At 37.5% G+C, this 22,613-nt stretch overlaps 1 protein-coding gene across 2 annotated transcripts in view; it reads right to left on the reverse strand.

Moving 5' to 3' along the window:
- Positions 1–22,613, reverse strand: part of pof1b (POF1B actin binding protein) — a 37,182-nt gene continuing 14,569 nt past the window's right edge. The window contains exons 3-13 of one of the 2 annotated variants that reach the window (XM_084386924.1): positions 13,918–14,135; positions 13,327–13,360; positions 12,767–12,847; positions 11,008–11,100; positions 8,583–8,696; positions 7,246–7,398; positions 6,359–6,478; positions 4,131–4,259; positions 2,761–2,831; positions 2,528–2,654; positions 1–1,203 (exon numbers count right to left, since the gene is read on the reverse strand). In XM_084386924.1, coding sequence (XP_084243050.1) covers positions 2,531–2,654; positions 2,761–2,831; positions 4,131–4,259; positions 6,359–6,478; positions 7,246–7,398; positions 8,583–8,696; positions 11,008–11,100; positions 12,767–12,847; positions 13,327–13,360; positions 13,918–14,135 — 1,137 coding nt within the window. In that variant the 3' untranslated portion in view covers positions 1–1,203; positions 2,528–2,530. Of the gene's footprint in view, positions 1,204–2,526; positions 2,655–2,760; positions 2,832–4,130; positions 4,260–6,358; positions 6,479–7,245; positions 7,399–8,582; positions 8,697–11,007; positions 11,101–12,766; positions 12,848–13,326; positions 13,361–13,917; positions 14,136–22,613 lie in introns of those variants that run through there. The other variant, XM_084386925.1, reaches the window with a different exon arrangement.

The raw sequence follows: 22,613 nt of genomic DNA on the forward strand, positions 1-22,613 counted from the left end.
TTTTTTTTTTTTTTTTTTTTTACTTTCTTGTGCTTCTCGTGTACGTTTTCTAGGCTATATAAACTACCATTCAAAAGTTTGGGGTCAGTAAGACTTTTATTCAGCAAGGATGCATTAAATTGATCGAAAGAGAGAAAAAACTTTTACATTGTTACAACAAAATAAATTGTTCAAATAAAATATTGACTTTTGTTTTCACCAAAGTATCCTGACAATAGACAGACAGACAGGAAAAATGTATTACGGTTTCCACAACATTAAGCTGCACAACTATTTTCAACATTGATAATAAAGAAATGTTTCTTGAGCATCATATTAGAATGATTTATGAAAGATCACGAGACAATTTTCTTCTAGAAACACTGTTGTATTATTTTCATGTTATCACTGTGAAGCTGCTTTGACACAATCTGTAAAAAGCGCTATATAAATAAAGGTGACTTGACTTGACGACTGGAGTAATGATGCTGAAAATTCAGCTTTGACACGACAGGAATAAATTACATTTTAAAATATATTCAAATAGAATATTTGAAATTATTTAAAAATGTAATATTTCACAATATCTGTTTTTAATGTATTTTTAATCAAATGTGCTTTGCAGCCTGGTTGATGTTTATTTCAGAAACATTAGAAAATGCTACTGACCCCAAACTTTTTGTATTTAGTGGGTCATCCTGCTCTCCAGATATCTGTCATTGAAAAACATGTATCGGTCGACCACTATTACCTATAGGCATCATTTTCTATATAAAGCATCAACTCTGTGACATAAGAAAAATAAAAAATTAGCATAATTAATGTACCCAAATGAATAAGAAAACCAGCAATCACCTTTTACATTACCGACAATGGTTAACTTTCATTCCAGCCAAGGTATATGATACTTGCAAGTCGTTTCTCTTCAAATATTTACATCCTTACAGTAGCGTTGTGGTGCATCATATGAAGAGATGACACAAATATAAAAATAACTATCAGTAGTCACGCTATATTGTAATAAACAAGATGCTTCTGGTAGATTTGGTGTCGTTAAATGCTGTGGTTGGTTCATACTTCATATGGCATTATCCAATTCCAAAGCCTAAGCACTAAAAGTCAGCGCCACCGCCACCGATAGGAGCCACTGGGAAGAGGGAGGCATGCAGGGAGAGAGAGAGGGAGTGAGATTCAGACGGGGAATCTTCTTCTTCCAGTTCATTCCTGTCAGAAAGAGACACTTCTAAGAATTGGTAATAACAAAACACACATGATTTAGTATATTCACTAACCACCTGATTGACTATCTCAGCTAATTCTGGGTATTTCCCCGTCAGCGTTCATTACAAGCTTGAGAATGCTTGGCAGTTTTTCAGATTTCAGGATTTGTTTCGTATTGTAGTAGTTTTGATAATATTCCGAGTGATAAAATGTCGCTCTGACATTCTTTGGGGAAACAAAAATCTTTGTAGGAAACTCAACGGATACAGACACGCTGGCTTCCTTCCCAGAAAGTATGCCCAGCGATGATGAGACTTTGAAATATTGGTTCATCCATTCTGAAAATATGATACGACCACAAGATTTGTCAACTCAACACATTTTGTAAAGATGTTCTGGTGTCGATGTAAACATTCACTGGGCTGTATAGAGCTGAAATGCTGCACCTGTTTTCTGTGGTCTTTGTGATGCTAACTGGCAATTCTTTTGTCTAAGCAGAAATGTGATTAAATATGCATTCCGCTTTATTGCATCATTCTGTTTTTCATTGGTTACAGTGTATAAAATAATGAGGTCACTGGCAAAAAGCGAGTTCAATGACATCATTCATTTATGCCAGCAGTAGAATTTAGCATTGGCCCTCTACGCCAGGGACTGATCTATTATTAACTAGTGAACAGTGCGCTGTTCCCAGACAAACACATGCTTAAGATAAATGCTCTGGACAAGGTGTGAAATGATGGAAATGATGTGAAACGTCTAGTGCAACTAAAGAAAACTTCTTACCACTTTTTTTTCTTTTTGCATGAAAATATACATGTGCCCAGAAAACTCTAGTTAAAGTCAATGAGAAGTATACCCTACAACTGTTCAAAAGTTTGAGGTCAGTATAATTATGTTTTTTAAAAGAAGTCTTATGTTCACCAAGACTGCATTTATTTGATTAAAAAAAAGTGTCTTTACTGTCATTTTTGATCAATTTAATGCATCTTTGCTAAATAAAGTATCAATTAAAAAAAAAAAAAATTCTTACCGACCCCATACTTTTTACTCGTAGTGTATGTTTATAATATTAAATATAAATAAATGATCCAATAAATTCAGAATTTAGCTTTATATGAGCATTTGTGTTAACTTTTTTTTTGGCTGCTGTACCTTTAACCCTTTTTTGTAAACGCCCTCCTTTTCCAAAAGCTTTTTTTTTCCCTTCACAATATCATAGAAGATTTATAATTTACATGACCCCTTTTAGGTGACCATAGTAAAAAGTGATTTCTACACAACACCTGGAGAAATGCCTCCCATTCCAAACAATTTCAAGTCTTACAATCTAGATTACTCGTGTGGTGACCTCCCCCGTAGTCTCGAAGATGATGGTCCTGTCCTCTTTAATAGGTGGTGTGTACTTGTAATCGTCACTCAGCAGACCCAGTAAGGGGTACTGGGTCGCGTATCTGTTCCATGATAAGAAAGAGTTCACAATAACCATTAGGACTGAATGGCAATTTAGTTTTCACATGGTATTCAGGCAATTCATAAGCAATAAAAACACACACACACCTCTTTGTAACGATAGTCTTCGTCGCACTGCTGGAGCTGTCAGTCTTCTGCTGTCTGAGTCGCATGATCTCCTGAGAGTAAAAAGACAAAGGTTAGAATGAAGCATTCCAGTATTGTACTATGACTTCACATTCCTCAAGGGTAATGAAGATGAGGTAACACAGAGACGGAAGAAACGAAAGAATGCCAATTATCAAGTGCTGTTCCTTACAATGAGAACCATGCCCTCGTTCAGTGTAATACCGACTTCTGATTTAATTCATATTTTAAATATCTCGACACATCTAACAAAAACAATTGCATACAGAATGAATGACTGAATTAACCTGGATTAAAATCAAAATGTCCTTGTTTTAGTTTTACAGTAAACCTAGAACCTGTAATTCAGTTAAAAGAGACTTAATATGCCCCTTTTCACAAGAAATAGTGGATACATTTATGTAGTTGTTGTGGAGTTAAGTTGATTCAACTCGACTAGCATGTCCCATCATGTTAATCTAAACATCTTTTAGAAACAAGTTTAGTGCAAATTCAGCGTTGAACTGACACTGGTTTGCAAAGCAATCAGGCGTAAATTGATTTTTTTCCCGCAAATATATAACATATTAACGACTTTCTTTGGCACATTTCCTTGATAAATGAAATTCAACCATGGTGTCCTCAGTGGCTCAGATGGCAGGAGTCTATGGTTACTCATGTTTGTTTGTACATCCAATAACAGAACATTTGTAATGTTTTTTTGGCGCGGACATTGTAATACTCTAGCTAGCTAACACAGCGAGTAAACAGAAATGGCAGAGACTGTGCTTCTCACTCAGGACGGGATCTATGCTAATAGGGCAGATCGTCACCAGTCACGGGCGGGGCTTCACCCTACTCTTATGTAAGAGTACGGGGAAAACCTGGAACCACTGGAATTTTGCATAATAGATCCCCTTTAAGTCAGGTTTAACTTAAAATTGCTCCTGAGGCATTTCTAGAATGACAGACTGCATACATTACATAGCATGATGAAAATGAAATGGTTCAAAGAGGGACTGTCTGTCAGACCAATAGCCCTGTGGGCAGCGCTCCGACAAATGACGCAGATGTGCCTCAGGCGACCTGAGTTCGAGTCCCGGCTCGATCCCGTCTCATCTACACTGTCCTATCTAATAATAAAGGCATAAAAGGCCAAGAATAAGGACTGCCTCAACTCATTGAGCTTTATGTTTTTCCAGCAGGTTTCCAAGCTGTCAGATTTCAGCTCAAGGAAACACTGGGAAAATGTCGCATCACATGGCAGATCTGATGATAAACGCATTGTGTGCTTGTTAAAAACAACACTGACAGAGCATTTTATGTCTGTATGAGGGCGTATGTTGACGTACCTCCTGCTGGTGTCTGATGACGCTTTCATGCTGCTCCAGTTTGGTCAGGAGCTCAGTGATGCGCAGTTCCAAGGTGCTGTCAGAGGTGTGTGTTACGGTGCGCTCCGACTGGATTTTTATAAGCTGAGACTGGAAAAGAAGAAATACACATAAAATAGATAGTTCTGACTAGATGGGATGCATTTGAAGGATTCTTCACTAACATTCATAAGTTTGGGGTCAGTAAGATTTGTTTATAAATGTATTTAAAGAAATTATTTGTATTCAGCAAAGAGGCATTACATTGATCAGAAGTGACAATAAAGGCATTTCTAATGTTCTAAAATCTTTCCGTTTCAAATAAACCTGTTGTATTTATCAAAGTATCCTGACATTTTTTTTATCATGGTTTCCACTAAAATATTATCATCAAACATCATGATGATAATAAATGTTTCTTGAGCACCATATCAGCATGTTAGAATGATTTCTTTAAAATCACAGGAATAAATCACATTTTAAAATATATAAAAACAGAAAACAATCATTTTAAATTATAATAATATTTCACAATTTTATAGTTTTTACTGTAATGTTGATCAAATAAATGCAGCCTTGGTGAACATAAGAGAATTCTTTAAAAAACATTTAAAAAATCTTTTTGACCCCAACCTTTTGAACAGTAGTGTATATTAATGACCCAAATTGTTTATCAATCATCCACAGCCTACAGTTTGACTAATTAATTAATTATATTACTGAATGAAATAGTTTGTCTCTTAATATTTATTGAACATTTGAGTCTTTATCATACTAGTCATTTTATAAAAGCATTTTAGGATGCTTATAAAAGCAATAAACAGCTTTTCCATACTTCAGTGCGTTTTACCTAAAAACATTCAGGGTTCCCACTCTTTCATATGAACACCAGATTCAAGGACTTTCAAGCACTTTTTAAAAGCACCTTTTACTTTATATCAAACACAATAAAGGTGGGTTTGTTACTGCCAATCTGGACACCATCAAAGACCTACTGTACCTGTGTCTATCATTACTGCAGTATGTTAAGGCATATACTGACAACTAAGATCAAACTTAAGGGGCATAAGACTTTTTTTTTAAATACACTGAGTAGAGCGTAGAGTGTACGAGAGAGAGAGAGCGAGCGAGCGAGTTTGAACGAGAGATGCGGTTTTCAGCTTTTTTATTCCTGCTTTTAACATTTATTTTACACTGGTTTTAGTTTTTTTATGAATAATTACTTGACATGAAAATATACATAAATTTAGCATTGATGAGCAAATTGATGTGGACAAGGTAATTGTTAGGCATTACAAAATATTCAAAATATTTTACATGATATCTGCAGGGTTTTTTTAATCAATGTGAAGTCTTTTAAGACCTTTAAGACAATCACAAATAAAATTAATTGGGGGAGATCAGCGTTTACGCAACATCCTAAACCATAAAATGACTATAAAAGGACTTAGACAACTTTTCAGTTCAAATAATACAAGGTTTGACAAAAACAAATATTTATAAATATATAACCTCAAATTACCGCACATACTTTATTAGGCATTATTCGTTGGAAATTTGATTAAACTATTTTATGTAGCTCAATCCTGTACCAAGCGTCACTGAATTTCCCTGATATTGAGCTAGTTTATCATGCAGGGCTGCTGCGCGTGATCACGAGCACTCACAGCGCTTTTCAGGTTTTTCCCCACTTTCCCCCCAAACAGTAGTGCTGTTTCTTTCTGCCGTTGTCAGTGTATAAAGGCCTTTTTTTGTAACAGCACCATGCTACTCACAAAATTTAGTTTAGGTTTAATTCAAGCACCTATGTTTGTTTTCACATACTTTCCAGTCCTTGAATCCATGTGTCTGAAATTCACATGTTCACACTTATAAATAATTAGATAGAGTAAAAGAGTATGCGTATTTTGCCTTATGTCCGAGGGAGGGCTCCGAGCTTGGAATGTGGCCCGAACCCAGAGGTCTCCCCCGCATCCCTGACTGGGATAGGAGCTAGACGAGAGTGAGTCGTCAGAGGGATGCTTGGTTCCTGTCGAGGAACCAAGACGATTCGGCTATAGAAATAAGCCTCGGATCATACTGATAGGGTAGATCATTTGACAATGCTCTTTGTTAATAAAATAAGTTCTTTCAAGAAGCATGGGAACCCTGTACATTGAGTACAAATTCATCAACTCCTTTGCATTTTTTTTTGTTTCTTCCTTTTTTACCCGCAGGCTCTGGAGCTCTCTGTCCTTCTCCCCCCGTAGATCATTCAGCATCCGTTCATACTCTCTAGACAGCTCCTGTGTTTTGATCTGGACAGTGGAACTACTGCACTGCCCTGTCAACTGCGGAAGAGACACCAGTAAATGCAGACAAACATATAAAAGGGGAAGAAGACACATGAGGGAAGGGAAGACAAAAAAATACAACCCTAGGATCAATGATTTCCACAGTATAATGTCTACTTTCCTATTTTTGAGCATTTTACAAACTATAAGACTGCTAATTATATAGTAAATAATGCTAAGTAAATACTGAAACATAATATTATAGCATGTATAGAACCCATGCTATAATTATATTTTTTTGCAGTGTGAATTGAGTGATGAGTTTAAAGGTCCGTAAACAATGTTTCTCTTGTGTCGTCTTTACGGTGCACTTCACTGCACACAAACATGCAGTGTGACCAGTGTAGTTTGCTTTACAAACGTTTGACTGGTTCTTTTATTGAAAACTTTAGTGAATCGCACCGGCAGAGCGGTGATGGATGTGACTCAATGAGCCACAAGTCATTTCAAGTCATCATCATTTTCATTTATATCTGATAGGAAATGAACTGTTCTTGTGAGTCTCGTGTGTTATGTGTTATGTGTATAATAAAGGTTTTTGACTAGGCTTAGATGCACTTTCACAGCTGGTGTTTGTAATAAATGATATTAAAAAATATATATATATAAATATAAATATAAATATAAATATAAAATAGTGCTGGGCAATGATTAATCACGATTAATCGAATCCGAAATAAAAGTTTGTGTTTACATAATAAATGTGAGAGTATGCTGTATAATTATTAAACAGAATTTTGATGAAGACCCTGAGGTTTGCCCACCTTCTTCCTGAGCAGCTCGTTCTCCTGCTCCAGGGCCCTCTTGCTGCCCTCCAGCTCTTTGATGCGGAAGTCTTTGCTGGGGTCTTTGCTCTGGAAGGTCAGTAGCTGACTTTCTAGAGAACGCTGAGCATTGTTACTTTCCTTCAAAGACGCCTAAGAGAAAATGGAAATGAAAGATCTGAGATAGATATCTAATAACATGTTAGTTGTCATCATTAAAGGGGTCATGACAAGTTTTTTGCACAAAACAACAGTGTGGAACACTTGCACAGTGTGGAAAAATGATTATTTTCAATCCTCATTTTGATCCTCTATCTGAAATGATACATTTTAAGGGCAGTGTAGAGAGCGTCATTGATTATAATGGGTTCTATTTGCCTGTGATGTGATGAGACGAAACACTCGCATCCAGTGTAGGCATATGTCAGTCGTTAAGCGACTGAATGCCAGTGGGGCCTATGGTGCGATGATGTAAAACTATTTGTCGATGTCTTGCTCTGGAGGCAGGCATATGCAAATGTATTTGACTTGATTAAAGGGGACCTATTATGCCCCTTTTTACAAGATGTAATATAAGTCTCAGGTGTCCCCAGAATGTGTCTGAAGTTTCAGCTCAAAATACCCCACAGATGATTTCTTATGTTGTAAACTACCACTTTTGAGTGGAAGGAAAAACATGCTGTTTTCGTGCATGTATCTTTAAATGCAAATGAGCTGCTGCTCCCCACCCTGCTTTCCAGAAGAGGGCGGAGCCTTTACATCAGGTGCATCAGATACTCTGCCAAAAACTAAAACATCTGTTTGGTTTTGATTATCATCGCAGTTACGCTCACGTGACATTGCAGTTCTTCATCATCATGAAAGTTTATTATCTGCAAGTGTTTTAAAGCCATATCAGTCTAAACTTCTGATATATGGTTTTCTGAGCACACACATCCGAAGCTCGCGCACAGAAAGCTTTAAATTAAACAGAAATTAAACTAAGTTCTCTTTCACGTCTTATTGCACTTAAACTGTTAAATACACACAAGGTTACGTCAAAAACACACAAAGTTCACATGAACACAGTGGGTTATATCTGTGGATGTAAACAGCAAGTAAAGAAATCACATGTGTATATTAGATTTGTGTATTAAAGTGACAGTAGCGTAATATACAGTACCTGCTACTATATATGCAGTTAATATAAATCAAACAACAAAAGAAAAACAGAAATTCACTCACTGCTCTTGATTGAACAACTTTAGTAGATTTAATAAGAATACATTTCTTACTTAAATGCTGCTGTTAAATTGTTGTATTGTTGACAGGAGTGATGAAGTGAAGTTTTATGGTACCTGCAGTTGTCTGCTTTGCTCGCGTACGTTCTCCAGTAGTTTCTCATATTGAAAACCTTGATCTTTCCTATAGCTCAGTTCTCTCTCCAGCTCGTCCTTCTCACTCTCCAGATTCTGCAAATGCACACAGTTAATCCAAATGCAAGTTGCAACTAACCATATAATTGTGCTTGCTTAGTAAAAAAAAAAAAAAGGCTTATAGATTTGTAAATTCAGTAGATGCTAGTCAAATTATATGCTAACAGGTTATATCTTTAAAAACCCGCCACAAACTACAAAACGGTGACTTTTATCACTGTCTGGTTTAATTATTTAATTTATTTATTGATTTCTTTTTGCAATAATGACCATCTAACTGTACATTAACACACCTTTTAGAGCTAATTACCTTTGATTTAAGTGCTTAATATATAGTTTAATGGTCAAAACTAGGGCTGCACAAATTATCAAAATAAACAGAATTTGTGATATGGCTTAGTGCGATCTGGTGTTTTCAGTGTTTCAGAGCGACTCCACATGAAATCCTCTCTGCATGTGTTCTGAGTTTGGGTCACTCATAACATGCATTTTGGAATTTCGGAAGACAACACGTGCCAACCATCTTCCCAAACTTGTAATGAGAAGCGCTTACTGTATAAAGCAGCGGTTTTCAAAAAAAGAGAAGCTTTAAGGGCTCCCTGCGGTTTCTGCCTAAATAAAAGCCTGATGGTTTAATGCTTGAAAATTAAGACTTAAAGGGATACTCCACTTTTTTTGGAAATAGGCTCATTTTACAACTCCCCCAGAGTTAAAGAGTTGAGTTTAACCGTTTTCGAATCCATTCAGCCGATCTCCGGGTCTGGCGGTACCACTTTTAGCATAGCTTAGCATAGATCATTGAATCGGACAAGACCATCTCTCTAAAAAAAAAAAAAAATGACCAAAGAGTTTCGATATTTTTCCTATTTAAAACTTGACTCTTCTGTAGTTACATCGTGTACTAAGACCGACGGAAAATGAAAAGTTGCGATTTTCTAGGCTGATATGGCTAGGAACTATACTCTCATTCCTGCGTAATAATCAAGAAACTTTGCTGCCGTACCATGAGTGCAGCAGGCGTAATGATATGACGCAGCGCCTGAAAATAGTCCACTCATGGTACTGCAGCAAAGTTTCTTGATTATTACGCAGGAATGAGAGTATAGTTCCTAGCCATATCAGCCTAGAAAATCGCAACTTTACATTTAACCATGTGATAATGAGCTGATGAGTTGAATCAGGTGTGTTTGATTAGGGAGACAAAGAAAACGTGCAGTGTTGGGGGTACTCCAGGACAGGTTTGGGAACCACTGATCTATGCTAAGCTATGCTAAAAGTGGTACCGCCAGACCCGGAGTTCGGCTGAATGGATTCGAAAACGGTTAAACAACTCTTTAACTCTGGGGGAGTTGTAAAATGAGCCTATTTCCAAAAAAAGTGGAGTATCCCTTTTAATATTAGTATTAGTAGTTTTACAGTTTTTATTTATTTTTATTTTAAGGTGAAATATTACAATAGTAATAATAATAATAATAATAATAATAATAATAAATAACAATATTATTATTATCATATTTTATAGTCATGTTTAATTATTGAGTGCAAAGAATTTGCAAAGAATAAAATAATTTCCCAAATCATGCAGCCCTAGTCATACCATAAAATATATGACACACAGAATGCTTCAACTGACCAATCACACACAAGCATCCATTCATGCACAGTTTATTCAGTGCAATCACTTCCGTATTTCTCAATCAAGTTTGCAATACGTCTTGCTTCAAAAGAGACCGCACACAGCTTTATTATAGCTTTATTATAAGCAATTATCTTTTTTTATTTTATTTTGAGTGGATAATTAGTGAAAACACAGACACTGGCGTGGTTGCGGTCTTCAGTAGCTGTTGGCTGCTCCATTTTGGCTTACCAATTAAAATGATGCTGCATGTATTTGTGATGACTCATGTTAAACTGAGCAGAAGCTTTGTTCAGTCAAACAGGAAATTACTTCTTGCTATACCAACAAAGCATATATTCTTTTGGTATACTGTATCACAATCTGAATTTGTATTTGCAGAAGTAAGGTGCATATTATTACATTTGACATTAACCTTTGTAATTTTCTCATGTATAATCGAAGAACTAGAAAAAAAATTGTTTTACCTTCAACAAAATAATGCTAATATAGTGTTAAAGGGCTGGGGGCTGTTGTGTAGCCGTTACATCATACCACTGAATCTGTGTATACACGCATCACACCTTGAAAAACACAAGGTCAGCCGAAAGCTGGACTGTAAAGCAAACGCACGCCCACGAGGCAAAACCTGATATGTTTCATCATCACATCTACTGCTTCTGCTGGACAGGAAGCTGTCGGTTGGTTTAGTGGTAGAATAATTGCACTCACCCTCAGATCCTCCTGCATACGCACTAGTTCCTCTCGCAGACTGCTGAACGTGGACATCAACAGACGCATGGTCTTATCAGCCGTCACACGAGTCTAGATGAGGGACAGAAAGACATTTACTTTGTGTCTGAAACTACTGCCAACTAAAGTGCTTCATATGTATTGACCGTTATATTATATTATATTTAGATTAATTGTGATTAATCACAGCTAACATAAACGTTTTTGTTTATATAATATATGTGTGAATCTACAAACTATATTGGCAAAAGTTTGGGACACCTGCCTTTACATGCACATGAACTTTAATGACATCCCATTCTTAAATCCGTTGGGTTTAATACGGAGTTGGCCCACCCTTTGCAGCTAAAACAGCTTTAACTCTTCTGGGTAGACTTTCCACAAGGTTTAGGAGTGTGTTTATGGGAATTATTGACCATTCTTCTAGAAGTGCATTTGTGAGGACAGGCACTGATGTTGGATGAGATGGATGGCTCTCAGTCTCCGCTCTAATTCATCCCAAAGGTGTTCCATCAGGTTGAGGTCAGGACTCAGGACCTTGCTTTGTGCACTGGTGCACAGTCATGTTGGAACAGGACGGTATGCTGAAGCATTAAGAGTTCCTTTCACTGGAACTAAGGGGCCAAGCCTAACCCCTGAAAAACAAACCCACACCATAATCCCCCCTCCACCAAACTTTACACTTGGCACAATGCAGTCAGGCAAGTACCGTTCTCCTGGCAACCGCCAAACCCAGAGTCGTCCATCGAATTGCCAGACAGAGAAGTGTGAATCGTCACTCCAGAGAACACGTCTCCACTGCTGTAGAGTCCAGTGGCGGCGTGCTTTACTGCATCTGACGCTTTGCATTGCACTTGGTGATGTAAGGCTTGGATGCAGCTGCTCGGCCATGGAAACCCATTCCACAAAGCTCTCTACACACTGTTCTTGAGCTAATCTGAAGGCCACATGAAGTTTGGAGGTCTGTAGCTATTGACTCTGCAGAAAGTTGCCGACTCCTGTGCACTGTGCGCCTCAGCATGCGCTGACCCCACTCTGTGATTTCACGTGGCCTACCACTTCGTGGCTGTGTTGCTGTTGTTCCCATTTGCTTCCATTTTGTTATAAGACCACTAACAGTTGACCTTGGAATATTTAGTAGAGCGAAAATTTCACGAATGATCTTATTCCACAGGTGGCAACCTATCAAGGTACCACGCTTGAATTCAGAGATCCTGAGAGTGACCCATTCTTTCACAAATGTTTGTAGAAGCAGTCTGCATGCCTAGATGCTTGATATTATACAACAGTGGCCATGGAAGTGATTGGAACACATGAATTTAATTATTTGGAGGGGTTTCCCAATACTTTTGACAATATAGTGTATCTTAAATGAATAATCACATATATTAACTTTTTTTTTGTGGAAAAAAAGAACAGAAAAGAGAATATAGATATATATATATATATATATATTTATATTTATTAACAGAAAATAATGACAGCACTTAATCTAATCTAACTTGCTCAAAGTTGACTGAACATCCAAAAAAATGACTGAAGATGAAGCAATTATCTCTTTTTAATCAGACTCCCAGCTCAAACAATGACTGAGAGGCTACATTGTGCCTGGAGGAACATGTGTTCCTGGGACAGGTTTTATGAGCTGTCAGGAGAGGCGTCTGAGGGTGGGGTGTACTGAGAGGTGGGTGGGGCTGACTGGAAGTGGGCAGGGCAGTCGTTTGTAATGTGCGCTCACCTGCAGCAGGTAGCGGATCTGTTGCTTAGTCAGTTCAGACACTCCTTTGGGAATCAGAGACTCTATTTCATCTTTGTCCACCTGCAAACACACATACAGACAAACACGTGTTTAACAAGTTCATCATATATTCTTCGACCAAGAGCTGCAAGAACATTATTTTCAAGCTTTTGTCCTATTTTTCTTCCAAAATATCATGAATTATTCATTAATAAATATAATGTTTTTGGGAAGTTGCATTATATGACATTTTATATTTTTGTAATATACATATATTTTGTGATATCAGGACAGTTCTTTCACACTGATATTTTTTATTTATTTATGCCCCAATGAAAACGTCAGAAAACATTCTCATAATAGCAGAGATGTAATAAAGCCACCGTGTGCATATTATAAATTGCACTTTAAATTTACTTTTGAACAAATGAATAAAAATGGGGAAGGGTGGGGGGAGGGGTGGATTTAGAATTAACCATGATTGAAACTTAAAATCCTGTATGCAACATGGAAAACTTTTAGCCAACTTCACAGGAACTGAACAATCTGCCACTCCCTACCTTGTAGTCAATGGTGGAGTCCAGAAGGTGTTTCCTGCAGAGACGGAGAACAATATGAATGAGTCAAAATGAAAAGGGAAAAAAAAGGGGAAAAAAAGAAGAGCATTAAAGCAGAGGCGTCCAGAGGTGCTGCTGTTCTCACAATCATTTCTAAGGTGTAAAGTACAGAACCTCTTAACTTGCCATGAATCACTAGATTGAGCCTTGCTCTCAGACAGCTTTAGACAAGGCGGAGAGGATTCAGGTTTTTGATCACTCTAATGAGTCATTTGAGAAAGTGGCTGCAGATTAGGTGAAGAGATGAGATTTAATCTTTTAGGTCTGTAATAGGTTTTCTCAGTTAAGTCATCAATCATCTAGATAGTGTTTGACAGGGTTAAGGGCTGTTATCTGCATGCAAATCTTCAATTTAAATACTCCTTTAAGGCACACAGGGAGGAATTCACTAAGACAATATGTGAGATGCAATTTGCACATTATATCTCATTATTGTAATTGAAGCATGGCATTTTATGAATTAGCTTGCGAAAATGTACTTCTTATGAAATAACGGTTTTAAAAAGCATTAAAATGCTGAAGGATGTGCTCTACCTTCCCCGGATCTTCGCCACATGCTCGGAGATGCAGGTGTGAATATCGGAGTTCTTGCGGTAAACCTCAGCAAGAAGCTCACCAAAGAAGCGGTTGTCCATCTTGGCGACGGGTTCCACCTCGAATACCTCGGTCTTAATCTCAGACGAGAAGCCATTCTTCATGTCCCTCAAGTCCACGATGTCCTCCTGAATGCTTGAACTGTCCACCAAGTCCGACTGGAAAAGGGCAGGATGTGAAGAGAATTACTCTGAGCATGAGTGCACAACTTTTATGAGTTACATGAATTTTATCAGATGTTATACTGCAAGTTTAATATTAAACAAATCAGCTACAGGATCAACACTGTTTTTCCTTGACACATGCAAAACATAACACTTACATAACTGTTAGTATGTCAAAATGGAGGACACTTTTCAAAGAAACAAACAAACTCTGCCTATTGTCTGCTCAGAAATTAGGGTTAACGCTTACAAGTATGTGTTACATTTTAGTAGTAGATTGTGAGTGATGCATACGAGAGACATCAGCCAGTCCACACCTCGATGAATAGCAAGTTAAACCCCACACCCATGTGTATCGATCCAGATCAGACACTCCTGAGTGACTTCTCTAACAATATTCTTAAATTGTAACCAAACTACATGCTGGGAATTGAGTGAACCATAAAGGTATAAGGCCTCCAGGGGAGCGCAAAAACTTTGGCATATGCAGCTACTGAAGCTGTTGATGGATATTCATCTGTCTCTATGCAAACTTTGCATTCTGTACATTGTCATCTGCTAGAAGGCATTAGTAATAGTAGTAGAAGTGGAGATGCACAAATATCATCTCGGCCAATATTACCATTGGTATTTACCATACCATAGCATTGGCATACCACTTTTCACAACACACATTGTTCCAAAGCAGCTTTTGAGAAAATCATGATGTTAATGTTTAAAATATCTGAAAGCCTTAGTTACATTTAGAAGAAGCTGGGCGATAATATAGGTAAGCAATTTTGCTGTATAGTATATATTGTCTATGCGAGTATCGAGGATACTGTATGTAAACAAAGTAAGGTGGACGTAGTTATATATCCAACTTTATATAAAGAGCTGGGCGACAATAGTTACATCACACACACACACACACACACACACACACACACACACACACACACACACACACACACACACACACACACACACACACACACACACACACACACACACACACACACACACACACACACACACACACACACACACACACACACACACACACACACACACACACACACACACACACACACACACACACACACACACACACACACACACACACACACACACACACACACACACACACACACACACACACACACACACACACACACACACACACACACACACACACACACACACACACACACACACACACACACACACACACACACACACACACACACACACACACACCTTTGTGGGGACTCTCCATAGACGTAATGATTTTTATACTGTACAAACTGTATATTCTGTCCCCTTACACTAACCCTAAACCTACCCATCACAGAAAACTTTCTGCATTTTTACATTTTCAAAAAAATATAATTTAGTATGTTTATTAACCCATTTCCCTCGTGGGGACCGCTGGCTGGTCCCCACAATGGAGGTGATCTCATGTTTTACTATCCTTGTGGGGACATTTGGTTCCCACAATGTAATATAAACAAAAACACACACACACACACACACACACACACACACACCTTTGTGGGGACTCTCCATAGACGTAAGTGCTGTCAAAATCCATCCATCCACTTTTTAAAATAAAAATTGGCCAAAATTTCTATTTTGGTGCATCCATAATTAATAGCGTTTTCATCCCTAGTTATTAGCGTTTCAGATTGATTGACATTTTTGCATTCTAAAAGCTTCAGCAGTGTTTGGGTATCAAAATGATTGATGACACGACATATAATGCAACAGAGAGCAGCAGGTTCGGCAATCCTCCAGTAACTTCGAGAACTCGAGGTGTGTCGGAGTGGTCGGGCCAGATTCCACTCATCCGTGAGAAGGAATCACTCAGGGTCTGGTTTAATAACTGAATTGACACTACAAAAGATCTTTAAGTTTACATTTTAATCATCTTGACACAACTAGAAGTCATTTACCATTACCATCGTACCATTTACCATTACCAGGTTTTCAACTTCAAGAGAAATTTCTCTTAAAAGTATTAACTTAGTGTTAGTTACACTTTGTGACAAGTGTCTCTGCTCTGTCCTATGCATTCTGCATAAAGTGCATGTTAAGCAATGCAGCAGAAGTACTATAAAAAGAGACATTCCTCCAGGTGTTTGCAGGGGTCAGCATCTGTTTTGAGAGAACTTATAGAAAGACAAGTGTTTTTTGACAGTGGGTGTGTCAGGCCTTGAGAACATTCCACACATTCTGTAGCAGGAAGACCAGCAGTGACGGTGTTAACTGGGTGTGTGGACTTACTCTGAGACTCAGAGTAGTTCAAGGAATACTGTGCCGAAACCGGTTTGGAGCTGCAACAACAAAGAGCCCAGCTTATTAACAGTTGCGCATATTACTAAACTTGTAATTTTTACAGGATAAGCTGTGCATGAGTTGATGCAGAGTTGTGTTAATAAAAGATTGTGTCTGACTCTGGGTGTGTTCTTACAAGACTAGGAAGATAAGAAATCATCAATGATTGAAACGTACATTGGACATTAGTTACTTTCACCATCTGACAAGTTGCAGCACGTTCTGCACACAGCAAGCAAGGACACATAACAGTTTAATTCTTCTAGTTTCACTCTGACTAGAGGTAGTATCACTAGAATTATAAGTCCAACAAACTGCCACTTAGGCCTATGCATAATCAATAAGAGTGTGCATAAAAAAAAAAAAAAAAGTAACACTTTAGTTTAGGGTCCAATTCTCACTATTAACTAGTTGCTTATCATGCATATTACCATGATATTGGCTGTTTATTAGTACTTATAAAGCACATATAAATGTCTTATTCTGCATGATCATATTCTACATACCTTAATCCTACCGAATACCTAAACTTAAATGCTACAAAAACTACTAATAAGCAGTAAATAAGGACTTTATTGAGGCAAAAGTCTTAGTTAATAGTTAGTTAACAGAGAGAATTGGACCATAGTCTAAAGTGTGACCAAAACAACTTTATATATGGGTTAATGTCAAGAGTCAATGCACAGAATATTTCTAGGAGCAGTTCCAGATCACATGAACTGCCTTCTTATATGCAAATTTCATTCAGTTGTACTATTGTAACATCGACCCCCCACAGCAGGATTGAGCAACTCTGCACAGGAATGCACAGAAAGCTGTAATCCTAAAATCAACATTACAGGAAGTTCATAACATTTTTTTTATATTTATGTATATATATCCCACCATATTAATAAAGACATGAAAAATACTTAACCTTTATATAAACTGTAGGGTTATAATATAATATATAAGTTTGAAATCCATAATCACTAGGGCTTCCATTTGAATAATAATTAATCAAATTAATTATATGATATGTAGAGTCCAAGTCTGTTCACACAGGACATGTTCCAGAAATGTACATATGGATTGGGCAAAAGTGATACTTTACGATCAAAACAGGAACTGCAGCTTAGTGTTTACTCTGATGTGAAAATAACAACTAAATCTTATCGAACCTTTTGATAAGCCAGTTCCCAAGAATTATGAGAAGACACTACTAATCATTACTACCTAACAGACAAACTAATCCTGCAACTGTGGGATGTCCTTTCTGCCTTTTGCTTTCCACAATACCTTACTGTGTGCAAAAATAGGTCAATGTGTGAGCCAAAAGCTCCTCTGTTCCAGTGTAACAGCAGGTCATTGCTCTTGTCTACAGTGAAAGGAAGGAGGAGCTCGGTTTTCAAACTAAAGTTGTGTCTGACCACAGGAAGCAAGTGGAGAGAGATACAGAGAAACTGAGAGATTTGACATTTGAAGGAATGGAGGGACTACAGTTTTGTTTTTACCAAAGTAAAACCATATCATTCCAAACTAGTCATTAAGTGTTGAATGTTCTAAATGAAAATAGACTGAAACCCTTTACAAAGAATCTTTCCATAAGATTTATAAATCACATGATCCCGAGTCCTTCTGGTTCATTTTAAAAGCTAATTTATTTAAGGTCTTACCAAGGATTTTTAAATGCCAAATTCAAATGCTCCCATGCACACAAGAACTATACACGAAAATTATTAATAACATTTTTACATATTGTAATCCCTCAGAGATGTGGCAAAGAAACATGTTTTTTTTGCATTCAATTGTCGCTCCAAGTCATTGTTTCGCAAGAGCCAAGCCAAAATCATGATCTTTTCAGAGTCAGCTGTCAAACAGTCAAATCATAGGAAAACGTCAGTCAAGTAATGAGCTGAAGGGTCTCTAATTCAAGTTAAATTCCAAATTTAAAGTCTTAATAATAAAATGTATAAAATCATAATTACAAGCCATTTCCAAATTTGCTTTTATTAAAGAAAATATGTACAAGGCAAAATTAATTTTAAATATAATTATTAAAAACTTGAAACTTATGTAAAACTATTCCAGTGGAGACGCAAGATAATTGATCTGTAAAAGTGCAATATCAAATAATAGTCAACAAAACAGCTAGCTAAACCCACTACTGTCACGGTTCAAGGACTCTTATTTTGTTATTCTGTTGCCTTGATATTTCTGGTTCCATTTTCGGTGCATTTGTTCCTGTTTCCTTTGTTTCCATTTCCGTCTGGTTAGTTTCCATAATTACCCTTGTCAGTCTTCATGGTTACTTCATTTGCATCTTGTATTCTTGCGTATATAGTTAAACACCCCCATGTTTTTAATCAGTGTTTGTCAGTCGTTGTACACTTGTTGTAAAGTCTCCCGTAACGTCAGTTTGGATTACTACTATTGGCTTCTTGTTTGGATAATCCTTGTGTCTGTATGTTCATGGACTAAAGACTGCTTGCTAAACAATCCTCACCTCTCCTCGGATAGCATAAATCTGATGCAAGAATTCTTCAAAAGAACCACAGCATAAAGTTACAGTTTGTTCGTATAAGATTCTCACGCACTAAAGCCCATTTTTATATTCATCATTGTGCCTGCATCAGCTCGATGAAATTATGTTTTGGTGAAAACCAATTTTCAATGCTATCTCACATTACAACTCTACAATTCAACCTAAATGTGTTGAGTGCAATACGCCTAATCACAACTAAATCCTCCTTTGTGAACGAAACTCGAAGCTTATGATGTGCTCCCAACTCCTGTCCCAGCATGTTTGCGAGCACAACCCTATGACAGCTTGAGTGTGATGCTTTTCAAACTTTAGGATAGGCCATATGAAAGACCGATGACGACTTAACCTTAGCACTAGACCTTCACATTCAAGGGTTCAAAACAGAATGAACTGGCAGTGCCCATAGAGACCGTGTTAAAAATAAAACTGATAGGAACCTGAACAGATAACAACTTACAAGTAAAAAAATTCTTCTGATACGTAGTACCGAAGTTAAAACGACAGGTTATTCCCCCGGGGTGACTTAAGCATGTATTTCACTCAGAGTATGCAATATACTTCAATATAATTATAGTCAAGATAGGATGAAATATAATTTCTTAACACGATTATAAGGCTGTACAGAGTAACCGTACGTGTGGTTTCAGTTGTTTCTATATTTTTCTGTAAATTTCGAATTTTTCGTGAATCGTGATTTGTTCATAAAATCGTTTGTAAGCATGCTTAGTGAATGAGACCCATTATTTTTTTAACATTACGTTTTTGTCATCATTTTTGAACAAGATTATGAATAGAAAATATACACAACAAGCTTACATTATAGCTTTTAGTTGAAAACATTAAACAATATGTGTAAACAATAAAATATACAGAACAAATGCATCCCAGATAGCAACAAAGTCTGGGCCGAGTCTGGCTTACATTCGGCACTTCTGGCTTAATTCTGGCGCTGTTTTTTTTGTGCGTCAAACAGCATTATGCTGAGCTTCGGCTGAAGTCTGGCCAACCAAAAGAAACAAAGAACAAACTGTATCTGTTTGGCTGAAGCAGAGCGAATGGGAAAAAAGTTAATGCGCTCCACCGACAGACGCTTCAGAGACACCGATAACGGTGTGCTAAGCGAAGTTTCTTACAGCGCTTTGTGTTTTCTGCTCTTAAAGGGGTGGTATAATGCCCTTTTCACAAGATGTAAAATAAGTCTTTGATGTCCCCAGAGTGTGTATGTGAAGTTCTAGCTCAAAATACCCCACAGATATTTTTATATAGCATGTTAAAATTGTCACTTTTTGAGGGTGAGCAAAAACACACCGTTTTGTGTCTGTTCCTTTAAATGCAAATGAGCTGCTGCTCCCGGCACAGGGGGCGGAGCTACAACAGCTTGCACTCACACAGACATGCACTGAAAATTAAAAAAACTTTTAGCCTTTTATGTTTTATAACCGGATTCAGACAATGATGGAGAGAATCAAGAAGAAGTGACAACATGTAGAATGCAACAGGACATTTCTGAATGGTTAGTTGATGAATTTATGTAGCTTATCTTCGAGTCATTGATTAGCATATTCTGTCTTGATAATCTATAAATCGTGTTCCGGGGGCGGGGTTTATGTAAATTTTAGTGATGTCACTAACACGGGAGGAATGTTGTGTAGTCTCTACCAGCCGTTTGTTGTAGTCCTTAAAAAGCGATTTCTTTAAAAGCAAATATCTCCCTTTGCTTTGAACTTTGAGGATTGTAACTTTGCAGATGTTGTTTATGCTCAAACAGCAACATTACACACTAACTTAAGTTAAAAAAGTAAAATCATAATCGACCGCCCTTTTAAACCTGTCTCCCTCGACCAAACTTAAAGGAAGCATATGTCTCGACATCATTTTGCTCTCAGATAAGTTATCTTCTCGGCTCACTCAGTCGTGAATGCAGTGATGGACAGCTGTCTTTCCTCATTCGACTGGTGTTTGGATTTCATGTGATTTCATTGTTGTCTGAAGTATAAAATCATTGGTTACCCGTAAGCCAATCACATAACGTTTGGTTATGACGTGTGTTATACGCCGGCTCAGCCGCATCGAACTTCCACTGTAAACACTTGTATGATGCGAAAACAAAACCATAGAGCGAAATACCGGAGTGAACATGGCTGTGAACGACTTTTGCAGATTATGTGAAGTAAATCTACGCATCCACGGTACAATCAGCGCCCACGTCACGGCTCTCAGCCCGCCCTCTGTTCGTTGATTGGCCGGCTGTTTTGAGGCCGGAGGAAAACTGGGAGATAGGTCGCTATCTCAGACTGTGTACAGAAGCGAACTGAAATTGAGTGGAAGTACGAAGTCTGACGTAGTCAGGCTAAACATGTCCCACACAAACTTATTAATCGTCCCACATTTGGTTTGTTTGATGGTGGTCACCCTACCCCACATCTGAATTTCGTGTGGCACATTGGCACGGGATAAGCGAAGCCTGTGATTTTACTAGAATCTCCCGGATATGATGTCAATGCTTTGTGTATTTTGGATAGGCTATTGATTGGAAATGTCTTTAGCTGTATGATATATCATAAACAGAAGAGTGTTTCATACTGCATGCTGCTATACATGTCATCCATCTCCATCTAATCATCTTTGTTTTCAGTCTTCTGATGGTTTTCAGCTTTCTCTTTCAGCAAATTGTATAGTTGTATGGTGCACAACTTATGTAAACTTATGGTCATATCGCAAAATACTATCAAAACACTCCAACGCAGCCTCCATTCTTCATGAAAGATGGATTAAAAAACGGGGAACAGGAAACAAAAACCTTGAAAAAATTATATACTACCCCGCCAAATCGCAGAGATGCCGATTCGCAAAGGACTAATATTATCACAGGACCTCGGTGTTCAGCGAAATCTGGTAGGTTTGCGGGGGAATTTTTACTTTACAAATTACAGACATGGCAGATTCGCACGGGATTAAGATCACAGGCAACCTCCGCAATTATTACAAATGACTAGAGGTCGCCAGGTAATACTAATCCCGTGCGAATAGGGCTAATGTATCCACACGTCATGTTGATCCATTTGATCAAAGTAATTCCAAACTTCGATGCGCCAGAGGCAGACGACGACATTCTGTGATCAAATACAACCAACTTGTTAACAAGTTTCAAAGCGTAACAGTGCATTTAGCTATAACTATGAGTTTTAGTTCGCGTGCTTAGGATTTCACTCCCTTACGACCAACAAAGCAACATCAGGGCTCCAGACTAACTTTTTGCCTTGGTTGCACTGGTGCGCCTAACTTTTTTATTTAGGTGCACCAGCACAAAATTTGGGTGCACCCACATTTTTCCTCGGATGTATCACCTTTAACGCCACAATTTTAAGGTCACCTTTTTATCACGCTCTATACACATTCATATATATTATGTAAATGAATTTAAACAAGAAGGTGTAGGTAAAAACTTTTATTTATTTTTTGAAGCACAATTATTAACGGTATTCCTACTCTTACCGATACTGCTTATCGATACAGTACTTTAACTGTATTCTTATGGTTCTTTTTGTTTTATATATAATAAACAAAGATAAACAATAGATAAACAAAAGATAAACCATTAAACAAAGATACACTTTATATAGGCCTACACA

The sequence above is a fragment of the Rutilus rutilus genome (assembly GCF_951802725.1).
Source record: "Rutilus rutilus genome assembly, chromosome: 18".
NCBI lineage: Eukaryota > Metazoa > Chordata > Actinopteri > Cypriniformes > Leuciscidae > Rutilus > Rutilus rutilus.